The 17,484-nt window shown below is 32.9% G+C and overlaps 1 protein-coding gene across 3 annotated transcripts; it reads right to left on the minus strand.

The window, feature by feature from the left end:
* Positions 1–2,788: 2,788 nt before the first annotated feature.
* plpp6 (phospholipid phosphatase 6) lies at positions 2,789–14,960 on the minus strand. 3 transcript variants are annotated; one of them, XR_011007676.2, is made up of 3 exons: positions 14,294–14,956; positions 5,000–6,084; positions 2,789–4,864 (listed from the first exon to the last, which is right to left on the minus strand). XR_011007676.2 is itself a non-coding variant. In NM_001328339.1 (3 exon segments), coding segments are annotated over 3 exon segments (594 nt in total). In that variant the 5' UTR covers positions 14,452–14,960; the 3' UTR covers positions 5,115–5,716.
* Between the last annotated feature and the right edge of the window lie 2,524 nt (positions 14,961–17,484).

Below are 17,484 nucleotides of genomic sequence, written 5' to 3' on the forward strand. Positions count from 1 at the left end.
TCAACATCCTTCATGTTTTTTCAATTCAAGATAAAATGAACAATGAGAAAGGAAAGAAAATAAAACTCTCCTCCTTCACGTTTTACTTCAGCTCACAGGGCATTTAGAAAAAAAGTGTTGTTGCCTTTATAATAAGACTATTGTAATACCATTTTTTCCACATACCATGGCTTCACCTTCATATTCAGACACGTATATTTGTTAAGAATGAGGCGTCCCATTTTGCTGTATACTTCAAATTGGTAACACTTTAGATTAATTATCCGTTATAACTAGTTAATAGAACATTAATAAACTGTTAGTTGAGTTAGAAATTAATTGTTAAATAAAAGTTAATAGTTTGTTAATTATTTATAATTGTGTCTTATAGATAGCCAACAGATAACTTACAAGCTGTTCGTTAACAAGTTATAAATGACTTGTTAACTGTATTTAATGATTTATAACTATACCTAATAAATTAGTAGTAGATCATGAACAAGCTGTTGGTAAATTACTTACTAAAGGCTTGTTTAGTATCAGTAGTTTAAATATGTTATTGAAACGTTATTCTAAAGTTTAAATTGTTTTTCATTTACTAACTTTTATTTTGTTTTCATGTTTAATACAAACGGTGCCCAAATCTCATGGGTTTGTATTCTGTTGTATACTGCTGTTCTGCCATGTGATGGCTCAGTATGTGTGTTTCTATACATTAAACACACTGTTCAACATTTCATTTGTAGCGTTTCTTTGGTAAATACAGCACACAGAAAAGTCTTTGAGTGGAACAAGGTTAAGGTACAAACATTTTATATTTTAAATATCACATCGAATTTCTGTAGCTTAAACTTGTTCCATCCGTTTGCTGTTCTATAAAGTTTCACTGGTATTAGATGCTTAAATTATGAACAACTGATCTGTAAAGTGTGAGTTAATATATTAGTTAAGTGTTAGTTATTAGCTTATGTATGTTATTGGGACGTTATTCTAAAGTTGCAACTATTCCTCATTTACTAACAGTTAATACATGAAGAATAATAGCAACTATAGAATAATGTCCCAATAACATATATAAACTACTAACTGATACTTAACAAGCCTTTAGTATGTAATTTAATAACAGCTTGTTCATGATCTGTTACTAATTTGTTATAAATCATCAAAATACAGTTAACAAGTCATTTATAACTTGTTAACTAACCGCTTGTAAGTTATCTGTTATCTATCTAAAAAGGCACAATTATAAATAATTAACAAATGATAAACGTTTATTTAACTTTTTATTTAACAAGTCATTTGTAACTCACCTAACTCAATTATTAATGATCTATTAACTAGTTAAAACAGATAGTTATTCTAAGCTACAAGTTGACTTTACTCAAAAAGTAAGGAACTGTTAAGTTGTCTTGACTTAATTTTAACTCAACGTTTAACCCTTGTGCACTGTTCAAATTGACAACTCTTTATAATGTTCAGGATGAAAACTACCACTGAATTAAACTGTTGTAAAAATGCACAATATATATATATATATATATATATATATATATATATATATATATATATATATATATATATATATATATATATATTTAAAATTGTTTTGCATAAATCTGTTTATTAACCTCAGTCCTGATCAAAACAGCTAAATTGTTTAGAAAATTACAGGATTTTAACTCTTTAATAGGCAAATTTATAAACCATGTCGCTGATTTGGTGGAAAAAACACACAAAATGATGTATTTTCAATATAAAAAGTAATCATTGACTATATTTTTAAAAACTTTTATCACAATCTTAGACATGTCTAGTGTACTTCCCCTTCTGTAAATAGTTTTTGTAAGAATAGAAGATAAAGGGATATATTGCTCGTTATCATCACGAGAAATTGTGTAATGGTTTTTAGTTTTCTTTCTAATGATTAGACGGATGTAGGCCCGATTGGGTAGCTTGACTTGGACAGAGGAAAATTAAGACCTGTTTAACACTATTCAGGACATACAACACAATATTTCAGTGAAGTTAAGACTTTAAGTCTTTATAAATTTAAGATATTTAAAAGCTTTTTAAGACTCCGCGGATACCCTGACAATTACTTTTTATATTAAAAAAACATTATTTTGTGTGTTTTTCTCAATAAATCAGTGACATAATTTATAAATGTCAATTAAAGAGTTAAAACCCTGTAATTTTCTGAACAATTTAGTAGTTTTGATCAAGACTGGGGTTGATTAACAGAATTATTCAAAAAAAAAAAAAAAAAAATATATATATATATATATATATATATATATATAAATAAAAATTATCTGACGCAAGCAGTTAATTCAGTGGATGTTTTTATCCAAAAGGGTGGCAAATTTGCCCAGTGTATCGTTGAGTTTAAAAAATAAATAAATAAAAAATAATAAATGTATTTTCTTAAAATAGGTGTCAAAATAAGATTTGTCACTCAAAAATCATTCTATTAGCTAAAACACAGAGAAAGTTATGGCCAAATCAAGACTCAAAATCCCCCCAGAATGGATGAAAACATGCCCAACAGCACATAAGGGTTAAGTAAAGTCAACTAATCGCTTTTTACAGTGTAGAATTCATATTAACAGTGTCAAATGTTACAAATAATTTTAATGAATAAATGTAATCATGCTTGAATTTTTTTTATAAGTGTAAGAGATAGCAGATGCCATAAAAATATGCTTTATGATTGTTTTGTTACACTTACTGACATTTAAGTGGGTGTCTTTTGCAAATCATGCTAAAAATATAGCATGAAAAAACTTAAACGTGTATTAGACTTCCATTGTTTGATCCTTAAAAACTCCTTTTAATCTTCCACCCATACACAAGTTAAAACCATGGTACATAAATACACAATCCTTCATTAAAATGGTGTTTTAAAGTGCCACAGTTACAGTTCAGCCCCACACAACCATGCACTCTTTTATAATCCAGATGCTTCATTCTGAATGATGATTCAGCTAGACTAAAATCAAAATTATGGCCATTATGGTGCAATTTACCCTTCATTAACAGTATACAGAGCGGCCGTTATGTCAGATTCTTCTGGGATATATGGCAACAGTTTGCAGCATATCATTTATGGCTCTAGAATCACAGTTGTGGCTTTAACCCAATTAAAAACCCAGCAAATTTTGCAAAGACCAAAGCAAAATGTTTACTTCTCCAAAAAATAGCATCGCAAAGTGCAATAAAATGTTGCATGGGCTAGCACACGATACACAAACACAGAAACAAGCTTTTATCCACAAACAAAGACGACTTTAAGATATCAGTGTAATGAGCAAACCCTCTGAGATAACAGCACTATTCCTTTGTGAACATCTATCAAGGACGGCGCATAGCCTGAAGGTATCAGAGATGTGCTGAAATTCACCCCGACGCTTCAAATCCTCTCCCACGCTTAATTAAATATTCATTCATGGTAAGCTTTTAATTTTAATTACAGCTCTGGCAGGGTTTCGATTAAAACGGAGGCAAAAACCTCTATTGTTTAAGATATGAATATGCATCTCTACAATGGTTAAGTTCAAAGTCTGAAGCCAGAGGTTGTCTTCTCCATAAAAGAGCAGAGATAGGTGGCAGCGTATTCATAAAGACTGCTTTAAACTATCTCTTAAAGGGACAGTTCACCCAAAAATTATAACATTTACTTGTTTTAAACCTTTTGAGTTTCTTTCTTCTGTTAAAAACAATAGAAGATATTTGGAAGAAAGCTGAAAACTCCAAATCATTGACTTCCACGAAATTTTCCCCCTTATTTTGTGTTCCACAGGTTTGAAAACATGGGTGAGTAAATAGTAACTCAATTTACACTTATGGGTGAACTATCCCTTTAAGGCCTTGGTCTACTTCAAACAAAATCAAACTGATGAATTGCTTCATCAAATCAATTTTAATGAAGAAAAGGAACATTGTAATGATTTAAAGCAGTGTTTCTCAGCCACGTTCCAGGGGGACCACCAGCTCTGCACATAATCTATGTCGCCTGAACAAAATTCAGACCATAAGTTTAATAGCATAGACTGAAAAACCTTGAAGGATAGGACAGAAAAAGGAGACATCCAAAACATGCAGTGTTGGTGGTCCTCCTGGAACATGGTTGAGAAACACTGATCTAAAAAACGTTTTTGACTTTAAAGAACTTTCCGTGTAATACAACGGCTCTATAGATGCTTAATGTGCTTCGTGGATGCATTGACACAATAAAGAACCTTTATTTTTAAAGAGGACTCTTAAAAAAGTATGTGAAGTGGACAAAACAGACTAATTATAAAAGCATGACTTTCTCGGTCTACTTTTGAGCCAATAGGCCTTCAACAGTTCTCCAAGTTACAAAGCAAAAACCCTTCATACACCGATTTTGCTCATCTTCATGTTCCTCAAAATAATTTCTCAGCAACGGAAACAGGCATAATTTCGCTAAAACTTTGGCAACTCGATTACACTTTACCACACAATGAAAATTCTGTCATTATTTATTCATAGTTGTATCAGTCCAAACCCAAAAGGTATATTTCTGGAGAGATTTTTGTCCAATATTACCATTTATGAATCAACTGTTTCCTTTAAGTCTTCAAAAGAGATGCGATCCCTTTATATGATGAGGACTTACTTTGTTTAGTCTTCAAATAAAGACTAAATGCATGCTGTGTGCAGTTTTTTTGTAAATGGTAACATATCGGAGGCTGCAAAGCAGGTCGCACACCAGACAGCTTTACTTTGACATTTCTGCGAGCGAGAATGATGTTGACTGAAACTTTCTGTCGTATACTACACCGACCAAAAAGGTACCCTTTAGTCCAGGGGTGTTCACACTCGGTCTTGGGGGGCCGGTGTCCTGGAGAGTTTAGCTCCAACCCTAATCAAACACACCAGAGCCAGCTAATCAAGCTTATTATATATATATATATATCTTATTAGATTTACTAGAAACTTCCTGGCAGGTGTGTTGAAGGAAGTTGGAGCTAAACTCTCCAGGAACGAGTTTGGACACCCATGCTTTAGGCAGTGGAAACGCAAGCCTGATAAAGATGACCCGTACCATATTGTACCACTCAGTGGAAACAGGCCAAAAAATGCTAAATGTTGCACACTTAATCACTAGGCTATTTGCACCGACCCAATGCAAAAAGTTAGCCTAGAGCCCTGTAAAAGAACATCAATTTCTGATTTTATTCTGAATATATTAATTTGTGTTCCAAAGATGAACACAACAGTTAGTTAGTAAATGACAGAATTTTCATTTTGGGGTGACCCATGCCTTTACTGCTCCAACAAACTTGATCATCTTTTCAATGTGACGTAATATGAACCTAAACCCTGGTAAGTGATCTGTGAGATTAATATTTTACATTCAAGTTAGAAGACACACAAAACCCACATAAATGCAACTTGAAAGACATTAAAACAATAGTTCACCCAAAAATAAACACAATTCCTTCACAATTTACTCTAAACTTTAACGAATTCCCACGAAACAAGATATTCTAAAGAATGTTGAAAAAAAAAACGAAAACACTATGGAAGTCAATGGCTGTTTTTTACTCAACATTCTCAAACAGGTTAGGAACATGCGAATTGAGAGTAAATGATGACAGAAATAGCATTTTTGGGTGAACCGTCCCTTTAAAGATTTCTAACCAGCACAGTGGCAGCAACAGAATAAGTCTAGATCCTCCAAATAACCATTTCTTCCCTTAGTCTAAGCTTCTCAGTGAAGCTGTCCAATCGCGCTCTGCAGCATGACCGGAGACAACCAGAGCATCTCTACCAGATTATACTGCCAGTAGCCCATGAAGAACCCAAACGCAACATCCGTCACATTATGGCGTCCGAGCAGAACCCTAGAGAAGCCGACAATGGTGGCCCAGAGCAGGACAAGGACGCGGAGCGGGGCCGCCAGCACCAGATGGTTCAAAAGAAAGCGGGCACACATGGCAGCGCGTGTGGCGTGGCCTGATGGGAAGGAATAGCTGTCCACGGAGAATGTGGCAAACATGTCCATGCGGTTATGAGCTGGACGTCGACGCCGCACTACAGCCTTCAATACGCCCACCAGGACAACATCCAGAACTAAGGCTGGAAAGAAAAAAAAAATTAGAAAAGATGCAAGGAAACTGTAGACTGCAAATTAATATTTCCATCAGCTGACTAGTTTTTTCAAGCTGTAAACCATAGATCGGTGTTTCTCAACACGTTCCTGGAGGATCAACAACACTGCATGTTTTGGATGTCTCCTTTGTCTGTTCCCCTCATTACAGGTCTTTTAGACTTTGCTAATGAGCTGATGATCTGAATCAAATGTGTTTGGTTAAGGAGACATGGAAAATGTGCAGAGCTGGTGAACGTGGTTGAAAAACGTCACAGATTAGTCATTCATTTATATTTAAATTGGGAACAAACACAACCCTTATTTCAAGGTTTCTGCAGGTTTTACAGAGTTACATTTAAGACATTTTAAGACCATTATGAATGACATTTGTAACGTATACAGGGCTAAATGCTAAGAATTTTTTTAATACCCCAGTTAGAAAAGATCTTTACTTGCCCTATCCAAAAAATTATTACCATTTAATACATTTAATAATTAGAAATTTGTTTGAATATTTTTTTAAATAAATTTTCAAATATATCCATTCATTCACAAACCCTATAACTAGGCTCACACGGAGTCTGTGTGCACAGAAATCTGCAGATTTTTTTGCTATTCATTGAGTTCATTCATTAACACACAATTCAATAAAAATAATAAATAATAATTAAATATTTAGTTTAAATTAATTTCAGCAAAACATTTACAAATATAATAATGTCCATGATATATATATACAATACAGTTTGTAAGGTCATATTTTCTGTCTTTTAGTAGATATATCATTTAAGTTGCTTGCTTTGTTTACTAATTAAGTGGATCTAACTGGATTTGCATTGTAAACATTAATTAAAAGTTAATAAGGTATTATTTTTATTTCATATATAAAGTATTTAGTTATAAATATTTTTTCAGGCCATGAAAATGTGCATTATTTCATTAAAAAGGCAAAAGAAACATTTATTTCAACTTGTATTTAAAAAACAGGTGACGCAGTGGCGCAGTAGGTAGTGCTGTCACTTCACAGCAAGAAAGTCGCTGGTTCGAGCCTCGGCTGGGTCAGTTGGCATTTCTATGTGGAGTTTGCATGTTCTCCCTGCGTTTGTGCGAGTTTCCTCTGCATACTCCGGTTTCCCCCACAAGTCCAAAGACGTGGTACAGGTGAATTGGGTAGGCTAAATTGTCCGTAGTGTATGTATGTGTGTAAATGAGTGTGTATGGGTTTCCCAGTGATGGGTTGTGGCTGGAGGAGCATCTGCTGCGTGAAAGCATATGCTGGATAAGTTGGCGGTTAATTTCGCTGTGGCGACCCCTGATTATTAAACGGACTTAGCCAAAAAGAAAATGAATGAATAATTATTTAAAAAAAGTTATTATCCATCCAGACAGAAATTTGTATATACACAGTATAACAACAAGACCACACTACACCACACAATAATAATAATAATAATAAAAATAATAATATTGGACTTAAAACACAAGTTCCTTACTCTTTGTCTTTATTTAAAATATTAAATTACAGTTGGAATAAAATAATTACTATACCAATGCTATCTTACGGCATTTCGCAACTTTTTGATTTAGTGGCTAATTAATATGAATTCGTATGATCTCATTCAGACAATTTAGTATGATTTGCTCATCACACAATGACAGTTGGGTTTAAGGGCTGGGTTGGATGCCACACCTCTTTTTTTTTTTTTTTTTTTTTTTTAATCATACATTTTCATATGACTGAATTAGGCACTAAACTGACAAAATGTAAAATCTCGTGAGATCTGGATATACTGACATCAGCAACAACAATAATGGAATTAAAATTACATTATTTATAGCATTTTATTTTACACTGTAAAACTGTTGGTTTCCACATAACTGATTTGTGTTGGAGCAACACAAAGAAATTAAGTTAACTTATAAGTTTTTACAAATTTGAGAGGATTAAACTCAAAACAATTAAGTTGTCCCCTAAAAACACAAAGAATTGTGTTGTTCCAGCTTAATTTAAATAAGTGATTTGAACAAACAGCAAAAGTTATTTTTAGAGTGTATGTTTTATACTTGTTTTTTTTTTTTTTTTTAGTTTGTACGTCACTCAGAACTTGCAGAGATTTGTTTGCAGTTTGGGTCTAGGTGCACTCTAAAATATGTTGTCATGGGCTGCTTTGATATTGTGCCAGTGCTGTGCAACTGATTACATAAATAACTGAATCAATCTCTGCGTTTTGATGATCATGCTATGCTAAACCATATTGTGTCTTTAACACTTTTTAAAAACAATAATACGAATACAAAAAATACTAAGAACTTGCAAATCCATTGCAGCAATGACCCAGCCTGATCTCACCAGGAAACATTGTATGTTTTGTCAGTTTAGTAGCTAATTTGTACACATTCGTAGTTCAGTCCAGTTCATTTGTACGAAAATGTACAATTTTAAAAAGGAGGCGTATCACCAAACTCTGGATAACTGCATAAGCAAATCAATCAAAATTTTACAAATGAGATCGTACAAATTTATATGAATTAGCCACTAATCAGAAGTTATGAATTGCAGTGAGATAGCGTTGAATGACCATCCCAGCAGCCAGCTCTAAATATTGGTCAGCTGCAGCACAGCTTTCTCTAAATAACACACAGCACTCAATAACACTCACTTACTTGCTTGGTTGGTTAGTTAAGTGCCAAACACAAGCAGTCAATGAAGCAGTATATTTGCTTTATCACTATGCAGGGGACTTATAGTAATTACCGCCTCAGCACAATCGCTTTTTGTAAATCCACACTAGAGTTTTATAGCTCTACAACAGATTAATCACGCTTGACTAAATTGTAAACTTGATATATCTTCAGGTAGTCTTCACTCTCAGAAATACACAAGCTGTCACGGTGGTACACAACAGGTTTATTAGGTACCTCTTTTTACATAAGTAAATCTACAGATGCGACAACAGAAGAGTCGAGCTTTAAATGGGAAAATTGTCACGTCTTTCATAAACCTCTGAGAGTGATGCTAATGGTCTAATCTGATCGAATGATTTATGATATGCTAAGCTAAGCTAAAAGTGCTTCTGCTAGAGCTGGAGATTGGTTAAATTGAATAAAAAATGTTAAAATTCAATTGTTTGAGTAAGTTTATTTCTAAAAAAAAAAAAAAAAGTGAAGTGCTTAATGATAAGTAATAAATTCAACATAATGCTATTATTGTAGTCACCATTTTGAAGTCTTACTTTAACCAAGTGGCAACCTCCCGCTCTCCCCCATGAATCAAATAAATTAATTAAAATTCTGCTACTCCTGGCTCCATAATAGAGCAAATTTCTATTAAGTCCACTGTTAAAACAGCCAACTTTACAGCAGGAAAAAAAGGTGTTTACAGTCTGGTATAAAGAACAATTTTGGTTCATATACTGTAGCTAATATTTGTATAACTCAATTTCATTAATATTAAGTTATATTAACTTTGCATAATGTAGAGCGTGGGCGAATTCCATATATTTAATCCATATATCAATTCCATATAATAAATCGTTATTGATTTGTCAAAGTTACAATCTTTTAAAATACTTAAAAAAAAAACTTACAAATTTTTAAAACACTTGCAAAACGATCATTCCCAAGCTCATAGAAGCTGATTCCATCATAGGCTAATTTCCTTTTTTTGTAAATTCCCAGTTTTTTTCCTGTTGATTCCCAATATAAAGTTTCCATTTATTCCACTTTCAGGAATTTTGTAACCCTGGTACGCAGGAACTAATTCAAACTTTTCAGTTCTTGACAACCTCACAGGATAAACTTTCATGAAAAATCACTGACCACAACTTGCAGAACTGGTTTTTATGGCTGAAAACCACAGGAAGAGGACACTATCAACCACAAAAATTAATTGAATCAGCATTTGCCATGTTGTCCCAATCAGGTGAATGATCAGAATCACTAAACTGGTTTTTGTCATGCATCTCAGTAATAGTAACATCACTACAGATCACTCCACCTCACAAACTGGACACAAAAAGGGAGAAAATCTACTCCACAAACATAAGTTTATACTTAAAATGAGCTGAGATATTCAAGTGTATGCATCTAGGGATGGGGTTCTTTACGGTATTTAAAACCTGATCTGATCCTGAGAGTAATAATTATATTCCAAAATGATTTTTCACCCTTCACTTGTTATAAACCTGTTGAAGAGTCTTTCTTCTATTAGGAGATATTTTGAAAAATGCTCTAACCAGGGCTTAATTTGTGCTGGAACACGCTAGATCCAGAACCTCTGAAAACTGATCCGGCACCCTCCTTAACGCTCTCCTCCCCCATCCGCTGTTCACTTTCACTATCTTCCGCGACTCCACAACACTGTTCACTTCTGTCTGTGACACCCACACTCTGCTCACTTTTATCCACGAGACCCCGCCGCCATCCACAGCACCAATAACCCCTGCTTTCCACTTTCATGCATGACAAAATCTCCATCCTCCTGTAACATGCCGGATTCGTTACCCCGATCTGTTCCGGGAGTCCAAAATTGAAAAAAAAATTAAGCACTGGCTGTACCTAATGACTTACTTTGTATTTGTTTTACCTAAATGTCAATTAGGGCTGCATGATTAATCAAAAAAAGATCACGATCTCGATTTTACTCAACACAGCAGCCTAATTCAGCTTTTCTAAGAATCAGCCAATTAAATTTTCAAGGTCAGGAGAACAGAAAAGTCTTCACAGCAACATTGACACCTTCAAATGGCGTTAAAAGTCGCACAAACTGTTTTCATGAGGTATAATTCTCCCAAAATGTCATTTCTGTCCTTATGTGTTGTGTTCAATGATGTATTCACGATCCCGAAATCACACGTGAGCTGGCGCACTGTTTGTTTACTGCTGAGAAGGCGAGCGTGCACGCAAATGACGCCTACTTTAGTGAACACAACCTGCATATGTTGTAAATAACAGGTAATAAAGTTGTAAATAACTTTCAGTTTGTTGCACAAAGCGATCATTTGAGGGCCGTGCGGGAGGTTTGATTTGCATGTATGCGTTTTTTCTCACAGTGACAACAGATGAGCTGCACTCGGCAGTGAAAGTGAAACCTGTGCACACATCCTTCAATGATCATATCACATTTTAGAGTTATGATTATGACAAGCATTTGATGTGATCGCATTTTAGAGTCATGATTACAACAAGCATTTGATATGATTTGATATTTGCTTCATCTTTCATAGCGAACACAAAGTGTTGTGCATGAAAACAAATGTTTACTGTGTCAGTATAACAACCCTAGCCTATACATAATGGTCTATTAATGTTGTCAATGACAGATGACAAGCACATGCCTTAAACCTAATAAATCAACTTCAGAATTATGAATAGTTATATTCTGATGTCATCATTTTACTGTGAATTAACAAACAGGCCAAGTCTGCTCAAGTCCACCATAATACTAAATTTAGCATTTTAAGAAACAGTAGACCTGCACATAGGCCTAATATTATTATTGCCGTTTTACCATATGTTTGAGAATTAACAATAATAATAGGCTAATCATATTAACCTTTATTTTACATTTACAGAATCGTGAGAAAGAATCGTGATCTTGATTTTAAGCAAAATAAATCGTGATTCACATTTTTGCCAGAAGCGTGCCGCCCTATTTCAATGATTACAGGTTTCAAACATTTTTTTCATAAAAACTTATTTTGTGTTGAACAGAAGAAAGAAAGAAACAAAGATTTGAAACCACTTCAGGGTGAGTCAATTATTTTGTGGGGCAAACTAGCCCTTTAACTTGTGAAGTAAATAAAACACTTTGGACAGGAAAGCTATCTTTGTAAATGAATCAGCCGTTTGAACAAAACATTTGACTCAGTAGCCCCTTTCCGGAAAATTACGGGCAATTTTCCGGAAAGGTTGTATGTGTGAACAGGCCCTTTTTGAAAATACCAGTAAATTCGTTCTGGCTATTTTCCGGAAAGAGAAGTTGTAACATTACCGGGAATTTGCCGGAATGCTGCGCTGTGTGAATGCACAAGGAAGATTGCCGGTGTTTGTTAGAGCGCGTCCACATCTAGAACGTGCTGACGTGAGACACCTGCTTTAGCCAATTAGAACAGTCAGACGCATTCACGTTGCCGGAATCTCATATTTACCGGTATCACTGTGTGAAAGGGGCTATTGAATGTGATGACATAGTTTTTTATGACAGGTCTGAACCAGCCAAGGCATCAGCACAAAAACACATCAAACTAAACTGTTTAATGATCCTTATCGGGGGGAAAAAAACACTTGAAATACCAGAATTCTATAACTAGTTGAATGGCTGCATGTCGTTCTGGCTGTTTTCATACAAGACACCATATTTTCAAGTCATATTTACATTTAAAGCTTCTATCGGGATATCAGAATTAAGCTTTGAACCACTGTTGTTATATATTTATGAAGCCATTACCCTAAAAATACAATCTTTTTAGTATTAGAGCCTATAATTGTGCATGAGATACTAGGCTTTTTGTGCTCAGTCATTTTAAAAAAAAATATTGAACTATTGGGAAAAGTCTGTGTATTATAGATATGTGGGTTTTATTTTAATTAACATTACTTACACAAAGTTATTAAAGACGATGTAAAAAGGGTCAAAATTACCTCCTCTGTATTTCTAGTGTTAAATTATCAAGTTGATAAGCATTGCTCCTGCTGTGAGTAGGATCAGTAAGTGATTTATTGTCAGTTTTCCTCTGTAAACAATGGCGAGATGCATTATGCTAAATATATCTTAATCTCTACAAGAACAAAGCGGATGCATTTTAAATGTGCTGCTGATAAGCCACATCAACAAAAGAAAGCCAGAATGAATGGAAACCTGCCTCACCTGCAGGTAAACCTGGCACTGAAAGCGCCTGAGGGAAAGAGAGGTCCAAAAGAAAAAGATCGGGATGTCTAATAAGGAAAAGGTGGGATGAGATGAAATGGGTTATGATTGGCAAAATAAAAACTCTGGAAGTTCCAAGAAAGACAAAAGTAACTCATTAAAAGAAGTTAATTTATGTAAAGTTCAGAGAAAAGCAGTGTAAAAAGTAAAACAATTATGTAAAATATGTAATAAAAATGAAAAAACAAAAACAAAAAAAAACTATTAATAATCAAATAAAAGTGACCAAAATAAATATATTGAATAAATTAAATGAAAACCAAACTGATTAAAATAAATCTATATATTGCTTCAACTAAAATAAATGACTTAAGCAAACTGTGTAAAACATTCATTAAAAATAAATTAGTAAATTGATTAAAATATTGCTTAATAAACCTAATAAAAATACCCTTTTTATTTAAATAAAATAACTAAGTAATTATTTTACTATTAATATTATTATATTTATTATTACTTTAGATTAATAAAAAGCTAATTAAAACAATTGATTAAAAATCAAAAGATCAAAAAATTTGTAATATTTATGAAAATATAAAATATAACTTTAGTAAACACAGACTTAAAAATGACTAAATACTTGAAATTAAATACATTCCATTAAACTAATTTATCCAAACAAACTAAAACACTTGATTACAAAAAAATAACATATTACGGCCAATCTTGTACATCTATTTGGGGATTTTTTGCATTCAAAAGATGATTTGATTGAAAAGATAGGAAATGTTCAAACTTTTAATTAAAGATTTCAGATTAAAGCAAATTTGCTTAAACTAATTTATTCAAACAATGAAAAACCCTTAATTAATATAAATAACACCAAGTTTGACATAAATTAAACATCATATTTATGCACATTTTATTTTTGGCCAAATAATAATAAAAAAAATCTGACATTTGAAATATAAAATTTTCCCATAATTTACTTATATAATAAATGTAAATATATTGAATATATTCTCATATGTTCATTGGGGGCTTTTTGTATTTAAAAGATGCAGAAAAGATTAAACACATTGAAATGGTTAAGATTATTATAGATTTAAATATATTTGATTAAACTAATTTATTCAAACATTAAAATTTTTCTACGTAAATTATACATTGAACACATTTTTGGTCTAAACAACAATAAAAAGCTGACATTAATAATATTAAACTCTCAAAATTAACTGAGTTATTATAAATGAAAATAATAAATAAATATTCTGATTGATTTACACGATTAAAAACTGTCAGAACACTGAGCAATAAGTGCGCTTTACCCATGAGCAGGTTGAGCATGACCTCCTGTCCGGCGGGACTGTCGCTCTTGTACAGGCAGTAAGCAGCTCCTGCCAGCCACGGAATGCCGTGACCGGACACCTCGATGAGCTTCATGAGCGGCCGCACGCTGCCCCAGGACGAGTCCTCGCAGGCGCATACTCCCAGCCGCTTCGACAGCCACAGGTCGATGGCCAATAGGGAGCTGAGCGCGATGCCGAAGAACGACGGGTTGAGCCGCATGCAGTCCTCCTCAGGTAACTGCTGCCCCCCGCCGCCGGTTGACGAGTTGGAGGAACCAGAGCCTCGGCGGCGGACGGGGCTCTCTGAGGCGCGGAGTCGGGCAGTGGTGGGGTCCGAGCCCTGTCTTTGCAGCAGCTGCGGCGGCACAGGAGAAGGAGGGGTCCTGTTCAGAGAAATGAACTCGTAGCGCCCGTTTCCACCGGGACACGGAACACTGCCGCTGCGCCCCGAGCCGCTCCGAGCTTTAGGAGAAGGCATCGCGCTTGACTTGACGGGATAGTCCGATGTTGCTGGAGTGTCTTCTGTGTTATTATATCGCTTTTTCTACGGTCATAGTTTTTTTCTTACAGGTGATGAAAGAGAGCTCGGCTGACCAGATAAACGCGTAGCGCCATCTTTGAGCTTCCAGCGCAATGCACACTGGGAAATATGTGACAGGAATACAAAATAAATAAAGGAACGTCAAAGAATTAATTTTCAGGCTCGTAGCCACGGGACTTCAGGTGGTTAGAAAGACTCACTTTTCACTAACAAAAGTTTAGAATTTGTCCCGTACATGAGAGCTCATTTGTCCTTTTTTGACTGCTCTGCCATCATAGATTGTGAAAATAACCCATTGATTATGTGACTTCAGTTATTCAGTTTTGGCCAATGCAAACAATTCTATTTTTATAAAAGATATTTGCCTAAATGATAGACTGGTTTTAAATTTAAAAATCTTAACACATTCATTTTTTTTAATCATGTAATATGATGCAATTTGTATTTTTTTTATTCATTCATTCATTCAATCATTCATTCATTCATTTTCTTTTCAACTTAGTCCCTTTATTAAAAAAGAACCACCCCTTTTCCCAGGCTGGTTACTGGCCTGGTTTTTGAGCTTTGCAATATTAAGCAAATTATGCAGTTTGTGTTGAAAAGCATTACATTAGAACATACTGTATTAGGCAGAATAACTATTAAGTAGTGCGATTGAAAAAATATTGGACAAATAAACAAAACTAAAATATATTTTTTGAAACATTAAAAAAGTAAAACCATCAAACGTATAAAGTAAAACTGTTGCTGATTGATTTAATGAAATATACTTCAAGGTAATAAATAAAAGCAAAAATATCATAAAATATCTAAAAACTACAACAAAATTTAAATAAACAACAACAAAACATAAAAACTAAAATACACAGTCCAGCTAAACTTAAAACAAACAAACAAATACAAAAAAAAAATAAGTTTAAACTAAAACAAATAGACATGCAACAAAAATATATAATAAACATGATTAAACAATCAGTCAATAAATGAAACATAAATAAAGATTGTTTAAATCAATTCATAGAGTTTACTACACAAAATTCTTTCTACAAAAATGTAAAATTGATATTGAGTTAGAATGTTTTATGAAAGCACATTTATTTCACATTTATTTTGGTCTTGCCAATATACTCAACATTTTTGGATTGATTTTGAAGCTTTTACTACTCATAATATTTTAAAAACATTTTCCTTATCTTATAAACATGTGATTTTGGGTTATTAGGTTAAGGATCGCTCTTTAAAAGAGTCTGGTTTTATTATAAACTTTATTTTATTATTATGTAAATTTCCCACACAATTGGCAAAAAGCAAACCCCTCTTCATGGTGCTAGAGAAAGAGATTTGAATGTATATAAAAGTAATTTTTAAGTCTAAAATATAGAAAAGTAATTAAAACAGTTAATATATGCTCCTCCTTTAACATTTTTGCATTAAAAATGTTTGTATAGATCATTTTCAGGGATGTAAACAAAAACAATGGTCCCAACGTATTTCCTGTTTTTACGTTTTTTAATTTCTATAGCTAAAAAGATCTACATATTGATAAATAATGTTTTATTTTAAATAAGTTTAAAAGCCTATGGAGGACGAAACCTACAAAAATAAATAAATATACAAATATATAAATAAATGAGTAAATAAATTCCTGCATAAATAAATAAATAAATATGCAAATAAATAAATGTAAAATTCCACAAATTGCTGTATAAATATATAACAAAAACAATTAATTTTGGATGTAGTTGCGTATTTACTTCTCCTCAGCTCAACATGTTAATGAAAGAAAGTCTATCAATCATCAGAAGGTGGTCTTTATGCCATAAAAGACAATTTGATAGAAAAATTTGCATTCCATTTTTTTTGACTGGCTTCTGATGATTAACAGACACCCTCCATGTTGACCTGAGGAAAAGTAAAATACTTTCAGTTTAACATTTTCTTATTCCCCCAACATTTGTGTAATTTATTTAATTCACCTACCCTCATTATTAATTATTTAAATATTTATTTGCAGTAATTAGATTTTTTTAGACACATTTATTTATTTTCATATTTATTTATTTATTGTTTTGTTTATGCAAGAATTTGCAGATTTGTTTACTCGTTTATTAATATATTTGCATATTTATTTTTTTTATTTATTAGTTTTGCAGGTTGCATCATAAACAATTGCCTCTTATTACAGTTATAATTTTTTTAAATAAAAAGCAGGAAATGTTCATGGGACAATGACATTATCACATTGAAATGGTCTATAATGTACATGCATTTTCTGTAGTAAAAGTCCATTTGACTATTGACTAACTATTCTTATTAACTAAAATTGGAAAAAAAAAAAGAACAATATCTTTATATGTAGTTTAAAAATTATGTAATATGCAATTATGCAAGTTACTTGAAATGATTATAATGACGGAATTTATTTATTTTGTATTTATTATGTTGTACAATGATCTTAAGGTAGAAACAGAAAGATTAAATTATATGATTACTATAATAATAAAAACCAACACAAAGAAAGTATTTGTTTGACAGTATAACAAAGGAAAAGATATCAAATGGGGTTCATTCATTCATTCATTCATTCATTTATTTATTTATTTATTTATTTATTTATTTATTTATTTAT

Source organism: Danio rerio, chromosome 20 (assembly GCF_049306965.1).
Source record: "Danio rerio strain Tuebingen ecotype United States chromosome 20, GRCz12tu, whole genome shotgun sequence".
Taxonomy (NCBI): Eukaryota; Metazoa; Chordata; class Actinopteri; order Cypriniformes; family Danionidae; genus Danio; species Danio rerio.